Source organism: Myotis yumanensis, unplaced genomic scaffold (assembly GCF_028538775.1).
Source record: "Myotis yumanensis isolate MYYU_CA2020_CCGP unplaced genomic scaffold, mMyoYum1.0.hap1 SCAF_6, whole genome shotgun sequence".
Lineage (NCBI taxonomy): Eukaryota > Metazoa > Chordata > Mammalia > Chiroptera > Vespertilionidae > Myotis > Myotis yumanensis.
In genome coordinates this window covers 16,749,143-16,767,117 of record NW_027223757.1, presented here as the reverse complement: position 1 = coordinate 16,767,117, position 17,975 = coordinate 16,749,143, and the positions used below count along the sequence as shown (strand labels likewise).

General features: G+C 44.3%; 1 protein-coding gene across 1 annotated transcript; it reads right to left on the bottom strand.

Moving 5' to 3' along the window:
* Positions 1-11,022, bottom strand: HINT3 (histidine triad nucleotide binding protein 3). Its single transcript, XM_070417638.1, has 5 exons — positions 10,665-11,022; positions 6,775-6,892; positions 6,372-6,441; positions 2,554-2,680; positions 1-985 (listed from the first exon to the last, which is right to left on the bottom strand). Exons 1-5 carry the CDS (start codon positions 10,836-10,838, stop codon positions 953-955), a joined length of 522 nt encoding a protein of 173 aa, XP_070273739.1. The 5' UTR covers positions 10,839-11,022; the 3' UTR covers positions 1-952.
* Positions 11,023-17,975: the final 6,953 nt, after the last annotated feature.

Sequence of the window (17,975 nt, the reverse complement as noted above, 5' to 3'; positions counted from 1 at the left end):
GCAGTTTCTGCCCGTTTTAATAAATTAATGTAACTATTTTATCTTTATTTCCCACATATGTTCTTACAGGTAAAATTCCATTACAGTGAATTCTCTTAGATAGCCAAATTGATTGTTATTGCATTTATATATATTATACAGATTTCAGGACTAATTTATTACACAAATGCTAGGCTTCAAGAAGTAAAAGCCAACATCTGAAATCTGAGTAAAAGTGACATATAGCCCTAGCCGGCTTGGCTCAGTGGATAGAGCATCGGCCTACAGACTGAAGGGTCACAGGTTCAATTCCAGTTGAGGGCACATGCCTGAGTTGCAGGCTCGATCCCCACTAGGGGGCATGCAGGAGGCATGCAATCAATGATTCTCTGTCATCATTGATGTTTCTATCTCTCTCTCCCTTTCCCTTCCTCTCTGAAATCAATAAAAAATATTTTTTTTAAAAAGTGACACATATAAATTCTATCAAGATCAGAGATCACTGTGTAATACAGTACTTTACTTTGAAATATGTACAAAATTATGAAACTGTCAAGAGATAGTTAATTTCTTTTTTCTCTTTCATAATAATAAAAACTCCAACAAAGTACTTTCTATACCCATTTATTCTTCATAATAAATCACTATTATAACTGACAATAATGAGAAATGAAAATACTTGAACTTTTAAAAAATACAGAGCCCTTCTTGATTAACAGAATTTGTTTTAATAAAATTTTATCTGTAGTATCTTATACCTTAGACAAGTAACCATTAAAACAAAGAAGACAATGCCAGAGTAGTCATATATTACAGATCTCAGGAAATAGAAATTCAGAAAAGACTTAAGGCTACCCAGTAATAGCCTCTTATAAAACCCAACAAACCTTACCATTGTAATTTGATTTAAAAGGGACCAAAATATTAGTGTCTGTTGAGCCAAGAATAAGAAAATCTTCCACTGCTGTCATTTTCATGTTCTTAGTTTTTCAATCAAATAGTCAGCCTGTAATTTTAAAAACACAACATGTTTTTTATCACAAATATGGGAGCTGGTGTGAAAAATTCTACTGGCGTCCCTATTATAATAAACCACAGCAGACTAGCTGGATAATACATATTCTCTTCCTAAAAATATCTTACAGAAAACCTAAATATAAGTGGAATCATATACTATTTGGTTAATTTCCCTGAGCATAATGTCCTCAATGTTTATCCATGCTGCAGCATGGGTCAGAATTCCCCTCATAAAAAAATCACCTTTCAAATACAGTGGACATATAATATTATATTAGTTTCAAGTGTACAACATAGTGATTAGATATGTATGTACCTTAAGAAGTGTTCACCTCAGTTAAGTCTGGTAACTTTCTGACACCATACATAGTCATTACAATATTATTGACTATATTCCTTATACTGTACTTTATATCCCCATGACTATTTTACAAAAATGTATTTTTAATTAGTTTTTATTATAGAAGCATGGCTCATGTAGAAAATTAGAAATACAAATACAAGAAAAAAATCTTGTTTTTAGTTACACTGATATTTTAAAGACCACACCAACTGTCCTACAAAATATCACACTATTTCATTTCAAATACACACACATTCCTTAAATATATTTTAATTAAATAAAATCATTTAAGCAAGTTGAAGAAAGAAAAAATAAGTTTGAAATATGAGGTTTCTAGAAATCAGGTGTTTTTGAATTTCTTATTTACTATGACTATTATAATATGCATTAATTAATGGTAATTATTTAATTTACAATTTGATAATTACTCAGATATTGCAACTCTAGGTCACCTTATCATCATGGACACATAAAATAAGAGACTGGTAAATCACTAGGCAAGTGGCCCTGGAAGGACCAAGTCATTTTTTAACCTTGACTGTCAGACCACAGGTCTATAAGCAGCTGAATTCTATTCTACTTTTCTCCTAGCAAAGCAGAATTTTGCAATTTTTTAGGCTCAAAGCTTCAACCTCACATCTGGTAGTTGATGCTACTACTACAGCCCTTTTTAAAGAAGTTTAAATATCAAAAATTATAAAATCTCAATTTCTACAATAATGTTGCTAATGAAGACAGAGGCTGCAGGTAACATTTATTGAGTACTTACTATTTGTAAGGTACAGTTTTAAGTGCTTTACATGTAAATTATTTTATAAATTCTACAGAAATAGGTACTATTACCTATATGCAGGTAATAAAGAACTTGGGCCTTAAAAATCTTAAGTAACTTGCACAGGGTCCCTCAAGTAATTAATGAAGCCAGAATTTGAATCCAGATTTGATTCTGGATTCTGAACTATAAATGCCATGATTCTTCTATATCACATCCTCTACCTGCAATGGAGAGACTCAGCCTTAGCTTCTCTTCTACAGATCTGATGACCTGAAAAATCCCCCAAATTAAAAATATTATTTTGGATTTGTGCAAGCAGTATGTTAAAATAGATGATCAAGCCTATAAAAGCTGTCTCCAAGAAAAGAAAAGCTACATAAAAAAGGACAAATATTTTACATACTTTTTTTAATGCTGCTAGTATAACAATAACACTTACTGTGATGAACCAATAGGAATTTGGTCTATAAACCAATTTTGATAAGAAGCCAAGCTGATCAACTGGTGCTATGACATGAAGGTGCAAGTGGGAAATGGAACAGAATGGTGGCATATGGAAACCCATTCTAAAACAGAAAAGTAAGAGATAATTGACAAATCAGTTCTACTACAGTTTTAAGCTATTTTTTCATGTTAAAATGCATAAATGTCAAAGAGATCCAACACAGGTTACCTAAGATAGATCTCCACTCAAACATCTCTTTTACTGTTTTTCTTTATACACTTTAGAGTATTCACAAAGTTCCTCTTCTTTTCATGTTTAAATGCACAGTAACCTAAACTCTTCATCAAGAAGGTTTTACAGTATATCATGCCTTAGTACAACGGTTCTCAACCTGTGGGTCGCAACCCCTTTGGGGGTCAAACGACCCTTTCACAGGGTCGCCTAAGACCATTGGAAAACACATATATAATTACATATTGTTTTTGTGATTAATCACTATGCTTTAATTATGTTCAATTTGTAACAATGAAAATACATCCTGCATATCAGATATTTACATTACGATTCATAACAGTAGCAAAATTACAGTTATGAAGTAGCAACGAAAATAATTTTATGGTTGGGGGTCACCACAACATGAGGAACTAACTGTATTAGAGGGTCGCAGCATTAGGAAGGTTGAGAACCACTGCCTTAGTATAACCTTTATGAATTTGGAGTTGGCATTCCATCCTATCACTTTCGGCCTTTATCATATTAAGACATGCTAAGATATTTAATTATCTTAAGATATTTAATTATCCTAAGATATGCCTCTTCAATGAAGCTGAATAAATAAATAATTACTACAGGACACTCAAGTATGGTTCCATTATTCCAAGACACAGCCAGTAGATGGCAAGCATTCTCCTTTAATAAAAGTGGTAAATCATTTCCTTATGAACCAGGATTTTAGTAGTGAAATTAATTATGTATCTAAAAAAATTATCAGTTGTTTCTTGTTTAACAATAAAAATTTAGATGACAATTATTCATATTCATTTGTTTTAAAATACATAAAAGAATTCTTTTGACTAATAAAAATTTTTAAAAATATGATTTAACCTCTTAAAAATTAATTTACAGTTTTGCAAGTCCATTTATTCTAAGTGGAAGAAGGCACAGGAGAAGTGCTATATTGTATCAATATAGGACAATGTAAGTCAGATATGCAACACATATTGAAAAGCTTTCACCACTACCTAGAAAAGGAGACTAGGTTTTCTCTCTATGGAATACAAATTATGTAATGTAGAATCAAGTAATCCAAAAGCTAGAAGAGACTCAGCCTTTTTATTTTAAATACCAGCACACGATTGAAATCACACAAGGAGGCACCCCGCCTTCCGCTGTGCAAGGAGGCACCCTGCAGGCAGCGGGAGTCAGGCCTGACTGGCACCTCGGGTGGCCGGGACCCACGCCTGACTTCCACCCCAGGCCCTCCCAGCCCCCCTGCCTGTGTCCACTCTGGGCCGCTGGAGCCACTTCACTGGCTCAGGCAGGCCCCCGTGTCTGTCTCTGTCTCCGCTCCAGGGTCTCACCTGCGCACACAACCTCCTCCTGTCTGGTCGTGACCCATTATGGCATCCCGGCCTAATTTGCATATTACCTCTTTATATGTTTAGACTAGAGGCCAGGTGCACAAAAATTTGTGCACTCGGGGGGTCCCTCAGCCCGGCCTATGCCCTCTTGCAGTCTGGGACCCCTTGAAGGATGTCCACCTGCTGGCTTAGGCCCGCTCCCTGGGGTATTGGGCCCAAGCTGGCAGACATCCATCCCTCTGGCAGCCTGGCAGCCCTCAGGGGATGTCCACTTGCCAGCGGGGAGCAGGCCTAAGCTGCAGTTGGACATCATTAGCACTGCTGAGGAGGTGGGAGAGGCTCCCACCACCACTGCTGTACTGGCAGCCATCAGCCTGGCTTGTGGCTGAGCAGAGCTCCCGCTGTGGGAGCGCACTGACCACCAGGGGGCAGATCCTGCATTGAGCATCTGCCCCCTGGTGGTCAGTGTGTCATAGTGACCAGTCATTCCCAGTCGTTCTGCTGTTAGGGTCAGTTTGCATATTACCCTTTTATTATATAGGATAGAGGCCTGGTGCATGGATTGGGGCCAGCTGGTTTGCCCTGAAAGGTGTCCCAGATCAGGGTGGGGGTCCCGCTGGGGTGCCTGGCCAGCCTGGGTGAGGGGCTGATGGCTGTTTGCAGGCTCGTCACACCCCCTTTAGGGTGGGGGCCCCCACTGGGGTGCCTAGCCAGCCTGGGTGAGGGGCTGATGGCTGTTTGCAGGTTGGTCAAGCCCTCCCCAGTGGGGACCCTCACCCCATGGAGGTTTGGCCAGCCTGGGTGAGGGGCTGATGGCTTTTTTCAGGCTGGCCACACCCCCTTTAGGGTGGGGGATCCCCACTGGGGTGCCTGGCCAGTATGGGTGAGGGGCTGAGGGCCGTTTTCAGGCTAGCCAAGCCCCCCGACGATGGAAGCTCCCAGCCTCTCCTTTTTTTCTTTTTATTCTGGGATTTACTTACCTTCTATAATTGAAACTTTGTAGCCTTGAGAGGAGCTCAGAGCCGGCCAGGGCGGGTGTTATCTGGGGTTTATTTACCTTCTATAATTGAAACTTTGTTGCTTTGAGTAGAGCTCAGAGCCTGCCGCGGCAAGCGGGAAGCTTGGCTTCCTCCATCATTGGGGCAACCAAGCCTCCTGCTTGCTCCAGCTCCATGGCTGCCGGCCACCATCTTGGTTGGGTTAATTTGCATATAGTTGCTCTGATTGGCTGATGGGCGTGGCTTAAGGCATAGCAAAGGTATGGTCAATTTGCATGTTTGTCTTTTATTAGTGTAGATGGGGAAGCTAAGATCCAAAAAGTTTAACAAACTTCCTAAAATCACAATATTAGGGAGTGGTAGAGTTAGGATTTAGACTCCAGGCTCTTAACTCCCAGTCCAGTGTCCATTCCTATAACAAGCAAGCACTCCTGTGACTAGGAGGGGAATGTACCGGTTTTGACCAAAGGACATCAAATACCATTTGTTCTTTGTCATTATCACTCTTGGGTATTGCTTAACCATTTTCAGAGGATTTTCACACACAGTCTCACCTGAGCCTACAAGTAGGCAGAGCAGATATTATCTTGGAGAGGTTAAAAGACTTGTCTAAAATGACACAGCCAGTACAAGCACAGTACGCAGAAAGCAGCATGGGTAGCATTAGAATTCAGGTCTCTCTGAATTCCAGTTCAGAGGTGTCAGAGGCCATCTCCACTATACATGCCTTGGCATTGCTTTGGTCACACAGGAGAAGTCAGAAATATTTAAAAACAAAAAAACAGTTGCCAAATTGAACATTTTGTGCTTTTGCTCAAACTTGGACAAATGCCAGAGTTCAGCAGGCAATGAATTCAAGTTAATTTCATGCTAAAAGTATAATAATGTATTTTTAAACCACATAAAATATTTTCTAAGAAAATTCGATTTATACACAATTTTATAGAAACGCACATATTGAACAAAGAAAAGTGGACTCGTAACTATTCTAACTACCCACTGATTGAATATACTTGTCTGTCCAAACTATAAGTGGTGATTATTAGATGTTGAGACATGAGAGGAAGAAGTTTTTTTTCATTGAATTTACATTATCAATGAACCATACATTCACTTTCAGGAAAACTGCATTTAAATTATAAACTCGGCCAGCTCTGCTTTCCTTTCCCATGAGGAAATAACATTTCAGAAAAACCAACTATGAATATTGGTTTCTATATGGAAGTATACATACCTCACATTTTCGAAGTCAGTGAAATTATTCTTTTTAAGAATGGTTTTTCCAGCAGTAACCATGCTCTCAACTATAAAACGGGAAAGAAACTACATTACATTATAGAAGACATTAAGTTCACTAAAGTGTTATTAATCTTAACTTTTGGGGTCCTAGCCAAATTTACTTATTCTAGGGGGGTGGGATTAATTCTAACTGCGCAAGACTGGTACAATATCTCCAAATCAAAAAATGTGATACAGCACATTAACAGATTGTAAGACAAAAATCACAAGATGATATCAATAGATGCAGAAAAAGCATTGGACAAAATCCAACACCCATTTTTGATAAAAACTCTCAGCAAAGTGGGAATAGAGAGACCAAGATGATAGGATCATGAGGAATACTGCCATCATCTTACCAAGTCCTATTTGCTCTTTCGTTAGATCTGTGCAGTTTCCAATATGCTGCTTTGTCACCACAAGGTAATGATGAGATGCTGCTGGTTTGATATCTTTAAAGCAAACTAGGTCTTCATCCTAAAGCAAAAAACATATCATTTGCCAGTGAATTTTTTAAGAATTAACTAATATGTCCTGGCGAGAGAGGGACAGTGGTTAGAGTCACTGAAGGGTCGTGAGTCCGATTCCCAGTCACAGGCACATACCTGGTTTGCAGGTTCAATCCCCAGTCCCAGTCAGGAGGCAACTAATCAATGTGTGCCTCCCTCTCTCTCTCCCCCCTTCCCACCCTCCCTTCCACTCTCTCTAAACATCATTGGAAAAATATCCTTGAATGGGGATTTTTAAAAAAAAGAATGACCTATTAATGTTCTGGCATATCTTAAACATCATAAATCTCAGTCTAATAGGAAAATGGTACTTAATGTTCCAACTATCACATCAATGTTTCTCTCTTTAAAATTAATAAAAACATATCTTCAAGTGAGGATTAAAAATAAGAAATATTGAATTCTGCAAAGTTAAGAAACTCACTTACCTCTTGCTAACCTAATTGTATATTTAGTAAAATAAAGAATGAATGAGAAGGTAGAGCTGGGTCCCTTCTGACTCTATTTTTTTTACCCCTACTTTGCAGGGAGACAACTTATTCTTTCTCCCTGTCAGGTGCTCCCTGCCTCCTCCTTCCCCTAGCCCAGTGGTCGGCAAACTCATTAGTCAACAGAGCCAAATATCAAAGTACAACGATTGAAATTTCTTTTGAGAGCCAAATTTTTCAAACTTAAACTATATAGGTAGGTACATTGTTATTAACTTAATTAGGGTACTCCTAAGCTGGCCTTTGCTATAAATGTCCTCAATCTGATTGAGGTACGTTCGCTGAGGCCGACCTCTTCCAACTCTCCCATCCACACTCGTCTTGTATAATTGTTTCGTCTATCTTTTGTCACCCGTGTGGAATTTGCAAACACGACTAGCACTAACCACTGCACAATGAGGCTGCTGACTGGCTCACTCACTCGTGCATGAATCACGCGCGCCTCCCCCCCACCCCCTCGCGCTGTGTATCCCGTGGCCCGACCCACCGACACCCCCCACTTCTTCTAACGCCACTTCTTCAAAATAGACTCGCCCAGGCCGAAAACCGACTTCTGCACACGGGCCACGAAGTTTCAATTGCATTGTATGTGCGCGCCTGCACGTAGTATTTTGTGGAAGTGCCACACTCAAGGGGCTAAAGAGCCACATGTGGCTCTCGAGCCGCAGTTTGCCTACCGTGGGCCTATGCTCATGAAGACAGGAATTTGTTGTGTGTTTTGTTTACTGCCTCCAACAGTACCTGGAGTAGAGAAGGCACTCAAATACTGAGTGATGAATACATGAGTGAGTTCCCTCTTTCCCACGGACAAAGCTCTAACTCACCAGTCTTCAGTGCTTTCAGAAGCATTCTCTCAACCCCGACTCCTCCTGTAGTCACCACTCCCTTTCCCTCCTCAAGATTGCCAGACTTCTGTCAAACGTTGTCTGTATTTGCTCTCTTCAATTTTTCATCCCCAGAGTCCTCAGTCCACTACAGTCTGCCTTCTGCCGCACCACTGCTGCAACTGGGCTCCTAGAGGTGAATTCATTTTGGGGGCAAAACCAGTTCTGATATAACCTGACCGCTCCACAAGCAAGTAGGAGTCACCTCACCCAGACTTGAGGATAGGGAAGGCTCTTGACATTCTCCCTTTTCTGAGCTTTCCTAGTTTTCCTTGTTTCTTGGGCGGCTCCTTCTCTGTCCCCGTTTCAGGTCCCTGTCCTCTGCTTCTCCCGTATGACATCAGTTATCCTTAGGACTCTCAGTAGGCCCCCTCCCCTCCTCCTCCACATACACTTCCTAGGTCAGCTCATTCCCCCTCTTGTCAATTTCCACCTATACGCTGGCAGTTCCTATTATCTGGGCTGGAAATCCACATCTCTCCACTGTACAGACTATCTAACCACTCTCTGCACATCTCTACTTAGATGCCTCACACTCACCTCAAACTCCAAAACCGATCTCATCACTTCGGTACTTCCCACCACTCCCCTGGCCATAGGCTCTCCCCCTTATTGCTAATCTTCAGGACCTGGTACCAGAGTACCCTCGCCAGACATCTGGAATGATCCTCGACTTGCCCCTTTCTCTTCCTCGTTCTCCCACACCGAAATCGGGGCTTCTCAACCTAGGCACTGTTGATATTTCGAGGCTAGATAACTCTTTGTTGCGGAGAGCTGTCCTGTGCATTGTATAATATTAGCAACCTTGGCCTCTACCCATTAGGTGCCAACAGTCCGCCCTGACCCCACAGCTGTTACAACAAAAAGTGTCGCAAGGCATTGCCAGAAGTCCCGGGGAACAATAGCCCGGAGGTAAGAACCACTGCTCTCCATCCCTCAACAAGTCCTGCCTGTTTTACCTCCTAAGTATCCTTAAATTGACCCACTTTTCTTCATCCCCACGGAGGCCGGAGGCCGCTGCATTCTCATTCCAGGCCCTTGTGGGGCTGGATTCCTCCAAGAGCCTCCCCACAGGTCTGCATGCCTCCAGGCTGGTGCCAGAATGAATGACCTTTCAAAGGCCAAACCCCTCGGGGGTCACTCCACCCCAGTATCAAACAGAGTGGGGCTTCCTGTCACTGTTCAGATAAACATAAAACTCCTTAAAATGAATCACAACACCCTAATCACCGGGGCCCCTGTGAACCTTGCCAGCCTCATCTTCCACCTCAGTCTCCATACTCTCCTTAGCCTGGGTTTCTGGTAGTTGCCCCGGGGCACAAATCGAGCCCCCGGGGTTCTCCCGGCCTTATTGGCTCTCCTGGCCACCTCCTACTTGTTTCTACTCACTTTCCCTGGAAAGCCTTCCCTGGGCCTTCAGATCTGGGCGAGGGGCCCTCCCACAGGCCTGCCAAATCCTGCAGGTGGCTAAGTGCTCTCACTGGGCTCCGGGCATTGCAACCAGCCGTCTCCATCTCCTCCATCTCCATCATCTCCATCATCTCCATCATCTCCATCATCTCCTCCATCTCCATCATCTCCTCCATCTCCATCATCTCCTCCATCTCCATCATCTCCATCATCTCCATCTCCATCTCCCCTCCCCCGTCCGCAGGCATCCCACCCATCAGGGTGTGAATCCTAATCATCCTCATCCTCCTCCTCCTCCTCCCCCTCCAACCGCACGCATCCCACCCGTCAGGGTGTAAACTGGACAGGAAATGCCCTTTATCTCACCACCGACTATCCAAGTACTTAGAGGGAATTCAATTTCACTTTAACAAGTGAAGGTATAATGAACTACAAAAACAAACAAACAAAAAACACCCACAATCTTTGGATTCTCTTTTGGATTTTCAAAAGGCGGTTTCTTTAAAGGCAGGTAGAACCGACGGAAGACGCGTGTACCTGATGCCTGTTTTAAAATAAATGTGCACACCTTCCAGCCCATTGCGCTTGCAGGAGCCGAGCCCCGCCCCCGGGGCGACCTGACCTCCGACCTCCTCCCCCAGCCCATTTCCGGTCACTATGGCCCACGTGCTCCTCGTCCTCGCCTCGGTGTCCGTACCGGAGTGCGCAGAGCCAGGGCGCGGGGTGCAGCAAGGCGGGGCCGGGGGCGCCTGGGGCAGAGGCCCAACACTTGGTCCCCGCAGACAGGCAGGTGCTGGGCTGTATCACCCCCCCCCCCCAACTCCCCGGCTCCGAGCAGCAAGTCTTCATCGGCACTAGGACACCTACCGCCCTGGCGCGGCGCTCGGCCCGAGCCCAGCTCTCGCTCCCGCAGCTCCCAGGGCGGCCCCCACCCCGCCCGTCGCTCGGCGCCGCCCACCTCACAATACAGGAGTTCGGTGCCCGGCTCCTGCCGCCCCGCAATCCGGCAGAACACGCACTTGCTGTTGGAGTCCGATGACTTTGAGGCGACCTCGGCGGTGGCCAGTGAAGACCCCGCAGGTTTTGCGGTGGCCCCTGTCTCACCGCTGGAGCCACTTGGCGCGTCGGCCATCGCTCCTGCCCGCCGCGGCCCAGAACCTCGCCTTCTCCCGGACCGCGGGGCCTAGACCGAGCCCGCCTCCGGCACCTGCTCGCTTTTACCTCCAGGCGTCTCCTCTGGCCTGGCCCGGCCCTGGGCGGAGCTAAGTTGGGCGCACGCGCCGATCCCGGCGGACGCCACTGGGGAGGGCGGCCCGGTGCTGGACCTCGAAGTCGGCGCCCGGCCTCGAAGCCGCGGCCACGAGGGGGCGCGCGAGTAGGACCAGGGCTCTACAGGGAGGAGCCGGCGGCGGCCGCGGGAGTGGCCCCGCCCCCTGCGTCTCCTTGGTAACGACGCACGACGCCCGCCCAGACGCAGGAGCCCGCCTCGCGTCCTGGTGACTCACCCGTGCGTCCTCATGGCCCGCCCAATGAGACCTGTTAGGCATCCGGGACCTTCTTTCCACAAGCCCTTTGCTAGAGAAGACCCCCAGAGTGTACTACCCTGTCTTAAAACAAGGGTTTTCCAAAGTCCGTAGGTCTTAAGAGGATGAACAAAACCCCTAGAGCTTTCTTTTCAACATAGATCACGTTTGATGCTTTTGCATGCATACTCAGTCCAGTCGTTTTAGGTGCTTAAGATGAAATTGTCCAAAACTGAACTTCACCTCTGTTTCCCTTCGGCTGTTGTTAATAGCACCCGCTAACTCAAAGAGCCGCCTAGGTCCTGCATGCGGAGTCCTGCAGTTTATAGTCAGATATCATAAAACTCACTGCCGATGCCTCGTGATGTCTCGCCTCGACCACTGCAATAACCTTCCGAAATCATAGTCTCTCCACGATTCTCCTGTTACTCAAACAAAAACCCTTCAGTAACTATCGCACCCCCCCCCCCCAAAAAAAAATTCCTTAGCTTGGTATTCAGGTGGATCTGATTTGATCTCAACTTTTCATTTCATAGCACTTAGCTTTTTGCAGAACACATAAAGTGTGGCAGGTACCTCTCTAATCCTTGAAACAAGCATGGTTGGCTTTATCATTCGCACTGCAGAGATGAAGAAACAAACTCAGACTTGCCCAACACTAAACACAGCTAGTCATTGATAGTGACAGGGTTCAAATAAAGGTTTATCCAACCCCAGAACCCACCAAGCTTTCTGGACACAACTTTTTTTTTTTTAACAATGAAGTTTTTCTTAGGCTAGATCATTATAGCAGTTTACCTCTGGGGATTTGTTGATTTAGAAAGTAAAGTCCTATTAGTCAATTTAGCGATGTTTCTGAATGAATGCATGTTGTATTAATACAGTGGTTCTCAACCTTGGCTGCACATTAGAATCACCTGGGAATCTTTTTAAAATCCTGACTTCTGGGCCTCATCCTCCAGAAATTCTGTTTCTTTGTTACTAATGTTGTGGCCGCACCCCATAACAAAGAAACAGAATTTCCGGAGGATGAGGCCCAGAAATCAGGATTTTAAAAAGATTCCCAGGTGATTCTAATGTGCAGCCAAGGTTGAGAACCACTGGATTAATCAAAAGCATTTATATGTTAAAAGTAGTTGTAGGTTCAAGACAATTTCATTCCTTTTCCAGTTTGCCAGTGGTTTGGGGGACAACAATAATAACTTCATAGGCCCTCAGGAGCCTGAGGCAGGGTTCAGAATCAGTGCCTTACTTTGCTCAATGTAAGTATTCACTATTTCCATGCATGGAATACACCTTCATGCCTGCTTTTTGCAGGAAGCCACCCATTGTCTTCACTAGCAGAGAAGTGTGAACAAGAATCCCAGAACACTGGTGAACCTTGAACCCATGGCAAAGGCCAGAGTTTTACACCGATTGTCTAGTCCTGACAATGGGGGCTCAAGCTATTTCCTGATCAAATAGTCTCAGAGTAAATCCTTCTAAGATTTACTGACCTTTAAGATAGTCTGTCTGCTACCGCAATTGCCTGCCTGACTAAGGGCTTTATGTGTACCCAAGTTGAATAAAAGGCTGGCGAGGCCTGGGCACCAGTGGGAAGTCCTTCCTCTTGAGTTGGGCTTGCCCGCCTGGCTCCCCAATATTTCCAAATTATTGTTTCTTGTCTCTTTCACTTGTGTGCGGCCCCTCTCCCTGATCCTGAACCCTGAACCACGTGGGACGGGGGAAAACATATACACTTTTATCCATGCTGTTGCCTCTGTTTGAGATATTGTTTCCATCTCTGTAGATCCAACTTCCACCTTCAAAGCCACTCCTCAAATGCTACCTCTTTCATGAAGTTTTCTTTATCCAAACTGAAAAAAAGTACTTCCTCTTATGAATTCACACAGCAAATTTTAATACTTTGTCTGGTAGAACTTATCACTTTGTATTACATATTATCTATGTACATATTTTTCCTATTATAAATTACTAGAGGCCCGGTGCACAAAAATTTGTGCACTCAAGGGGAGAGGGTCCCTCAGCCCAGCCTGTGCCCTCTCACAGTCTGGGACCCCTCAGGGGTGACCACCTGCTGGTTTAGGCCTGCTCCCAGGGGATCGGGCCCAAGCTGGCAGTCAGACATCCCTCTGGCAGCCCGAGAGCCCTCGGGGGATGTCCACTTGCCAGCAGGGAGCAGACCTAAGCTGCAGTCGGACATCCTTAGCACTGCTGAGGAGGTGGGAGAGGCTCCCACCACCACTGCTGTACTGGCAGCCATCAGCCTGGCTTGTGGCTGAGCAGAGCTCCCCGCTGTGAGAGCGCGCTGACCACCAGAGGGCAGCTCCTGCATTGAGCATCTGCCCCCTGGTGGTCAGTGTGTGTCATAGTGACCAGTCATTCCCAGTCGTTCTGCTGTTAGGGTCAGTTTGCATATTACCCTTTTACTATATAGGATAGAGGCCTGGTACATGGGTGGGGGCCGGCTGGTTTGCCCTGAAAAGTGTCCCGGATCAGGGTGGGGGTCCCGCTTGGGTGCCTGGCCACCCTGTATGACGGGCTGATGGCCGTTTTCAGCTGGTCACATCCCTTCAGGGTGGTGGTCCCCACTGGGGTGCCTGGCCAGCCTGGTTGAGGGGCTAATGGTTGTTTGCAGCTGGTCACACCCCCTTCAGGGTCGGGGTCCCCAATGGGGTGCCTGGCCAGTCTGGGTGAGGGGCTGAGGGCCATTTTCAGGCTGGTGGGTGACAGAAGCTCCCAGCCTCTTTTTTTTTTCTTTTTTTTTTTTTATTCTGGGATTTATTTACCTTCTATAGCTGTCACTGGAGCTGAGAGCTGGCTCCAGTTCTGAGGCCCCGCTCCAGCTCTGAGGCCGTGGCTGTCTAAAAGCAGGTATCTGGGTTTGTTTAGCTTCTATAATTGAAACATTGTTGCTTCCGGAGCTCAGAGCTGGGCCGCGGCAGGCGGGGAACCTTGGCTTCCTCCATCACTGGAGCAAGCAAGCCTCGTGTTCGCTTCAGCTGCATGGCTGCCGGCCGCCATCTTTGTTGGCAGTTAATTTGCATATCCTGCTGATTAGCCAATGGGAAGCGTGGAGGAGGTATGGTCAATTACCATGTTTGTCTAGTATTAGATAGGATGTTCCTTAATAAAAACAACAGGTGTCTTTGAATCTCCCATAGTGCCTGGTACAGTGCTTTGCATGGAGGTAGGCACTTAACCATTGTCTAATGAACAAAAGAATGATTAGGAATAAGGTTACTGCATAGGAGTGTTCGGTTTGCACACTGTACAAGAATAGCACATATAAGAATGTGCTACTTGACATCAATGGCAAACATTAACTTTTATAAAAGTACAAACAAGCCTGGAGATTCCAGCCTCTTGGTCAAGTTCTGGAGAAGGGATGAGCTGACTCCTACAAAAACCCATCTTAGATGTATATGGCCACACACACACACACACACATACACACACACACACACTCAGGAGAACTTTCACCTACATACTATCACACACATCTACACAAGTTATACCTGCCCTGACTTCATTTCTTATGAAACCTACAATTGCTTCTCTCACTTACCGGGCACTTTCAAAGATTTGCTTCCCATTTCCCAACTTTGAACTTGATATAATTGCCTACCATGCAGTGGGAGGAGCAACACAAAGTATTTGGAAATTGTCTGGAGTGTGTGGGAAAAGGCAAAAGTATAGGCAGCTGTGTTCGCACAGACAGAGCTGCCACAAGTGGTGCTCCGGATGGCTCTGCTGGGAAACAGCCACTCAAGTTGCGTGATAACAAATTAAATTTTAGTTGCAAAATAGAGTGCTGTTTTCTAATTGTATAAGAGCACCATATGGGCTGGCAGCAGCCCTGCTCCAGAGCAGGTTATGGAGTCAGAGAACTCTACAACTTACCATCTGTGAAGACTTGAGCTACGTTATTTCTCTTTCTGTGCTGAGACTTTCTGTTTCTTTGTCTATAAAATGATAATAATAATTCCTAATTCAAACACTGTTGTGAGAACTAAAGCCTGGAAGCCTAGCACAAAGCTATCAATTGTAACGATTATTACCAATGGGTAGTGATAGTATGTAAAACAATTTAAGTGATCCAATGGTTCACTTTCATTTAAATACAGAGCTTTAATGCTCCTAAGACAGAGACTGGGTTTTGCTTTAAATATATATATATTGATTTCAGAGAGGAAGGAAAAAGGAGAGAGAAACATCAATGATGAGAGAGAATCATTTATCAGCTGCCTCCTGCACACCCCACACTGGGGATCGAGCCCACACTTCAGGGATGTGCCCTAACCAGGAATTGAACCGTGACTTCCTGGTTCATAGGTTGATGCTCAACCACTGAGCCACACCAGCCGGGCTAGATTGTGCTTTTGTAATGACATTTATCCTGTATGATACTAACCAGAATAAACATGAAGCAGTTAACTATCTGGTTATTATTTTAGAAAATAATGTTTTCAATTTTAGAGGTCAAGTTTCTTATTTGCTAGTATTTACTACATAGTTACTATGAATAACTTATAAGCTTAATTAATGGGGGTTTTAACCATCGTTCTAATTTCTTTGGCTACTTTTTTTGGTTAAAAACACGACTGGAGAAAAAAATGAATATGTTTCATGTACTCTGATGCATCAGGATATTATCTTATTTAAAAACAATTTAAGATATGGATGTAACTCACATTACCATTTTCAGTAGCAAGCATTTATTAAGAGCCAGCTTTAAACATCATACCATAATTAAAGCTTCATTCGTCCTTACTTTCCCCATCTCTTACTGACCCATTTCTCTGCTCTCCTTTGCAACCTAATTCCCCCCAAAAGTTGTCTATTCTCTTCACAACCCCTCCCTGTCTCTCCTCTCATATTCTCCTAACAGGCTTTCACTGCCACCATTCCACCCAACTGTTAAGGTGACCAATGACCTTCATGTTGCCAAATCTAATGGTCACTTCTTAGTGGTTATCTTTTCAGTAAGTTGATCATTCTCTCCCATTGATAAACTTTTATTCTCTTGGTCCAGGATACCACACTTCTTCGGCTTTCCTTCTTAGTCTCCTTGGCTGCCTCCTCTTCTTCCAAACCTCCCTCATTACTAATATTCCTCTCTCTCTCTCTCTCTCTCTCTCTCTCTCTCTCTCTCTTACAAAAAGCTGTGCATATCCATACCAATAATAGAGGAATATGCAAATTGTCCAGGACACCATCACAGTAACAGTAACAACTGAACAGCAGGATGCATGGGGCGACCAGGCTGGCACGGGGGGGGGGGGGGCAGTTGGGGGTGACAAGGCCAGCAGGGAGGGCAGTAAGGGGTGACCAGGCTGGTGGGGGGAGGGCAGTTGGGGGCAACCAGGCCAGCGGGGGGGGGGGGGCAGTTAGGGGTGATCAGGCAGGCAGGTGAGCAGTTAGGAGCCAACAGTCCTCAGGCCTAAACTGGCAGTTGGACATCCCCCAAGGGGTCCTGGATTGGAGAGGGTGCAGGCTGGGCTGAGGTGGACCGCCCCCCCCATGCACAAATCTCGTGCACCGGGCCTCTAGTTTAATATATACAACTTAATGAGACTCTTCTCTTTAGCTACACTCAATCTCTTGGTGATCTCACAGTCTGTGGTTTTAAACACCATATACGTGATACCTTGTTTTATTGCATTTGCTTTATTGTACTTCACAGACAATTCATTTTTTACAAATCAAAGATAATATCCTCCACCAGCAAAAGATTACAACTCAGTGAAGGCTCTGTTGATGGTTAACATTTTTTAGCAGTAAAGTATTTTTAAATTAAGGTATATACATTTTTAGACATAATGCTATTGCACACTTAATAGATTACAGTACAGTATAAACATAATTTCATATGCACTGGGAAATACAAAATTCTGTGACTCACTTTATTGTGATATTCACTTTATTGAGGGGGCCTTGAACTGAACCCAGAATATCTTTGAGGAATGCCTGTACATGCCAATGACTCCGAAATAAAATCTCTAGAAGAGACATCTTCCTTGAACTCCAAATTTGAATATCAAATGCCTATTAAACCACCCCATAAATGTTAAAGATATGTCTGAAACAGCTCTTATGGTGAGAGCTCCTCTTTTCCTTTAAAAATCTTCTACCATCTTAGTTAAGGGAAACTCCATTGTGCCATCTACTCAAAAAAAAAAAAAATTGAAATCACATTTGATTTCTCAGCTTTTCTTTAACTCTATATCCAGTCCTTCAGTAAATTCTATAGAGTATACCCAGAATCTGATGTTATCACTACTATCAATCTTGATTGAGTCACCATTAGCTCTCATGCGAATTATTTCATAACCTAACTGGTCTCTCTACTTCCAACCTTCCTCCCACTCTCAATACTGTCTAGTCTCAACTCAACAACCAAAGTGATGCTTTTAAAATGTAAGTCAAATAGTGTCTCTCCCATAGAAACAGCGATCAGATTGTCAATCCCCGGAAGGAAAGTAGGGGAGGGTGAGGGTAAGGGGAAGAGAACAACCAAAGGACTTGTATGCATACATATAAGCCAAACCAATGGACACAGACAACTGGGGGATGAGAGTATGAGTGGGGGGCGGGGGGCAGTTAATGGGGGAATGAGGACACATTTGTAATACCTTAACCAATAAAGAAATTAAAGATAAAAAAAATAGTATCTCTCCTCTGCTCAACATTCTCCAATGGTTCCTTTTCCTACTGAGAATAAACGGTCAAGTACTTACCTATGA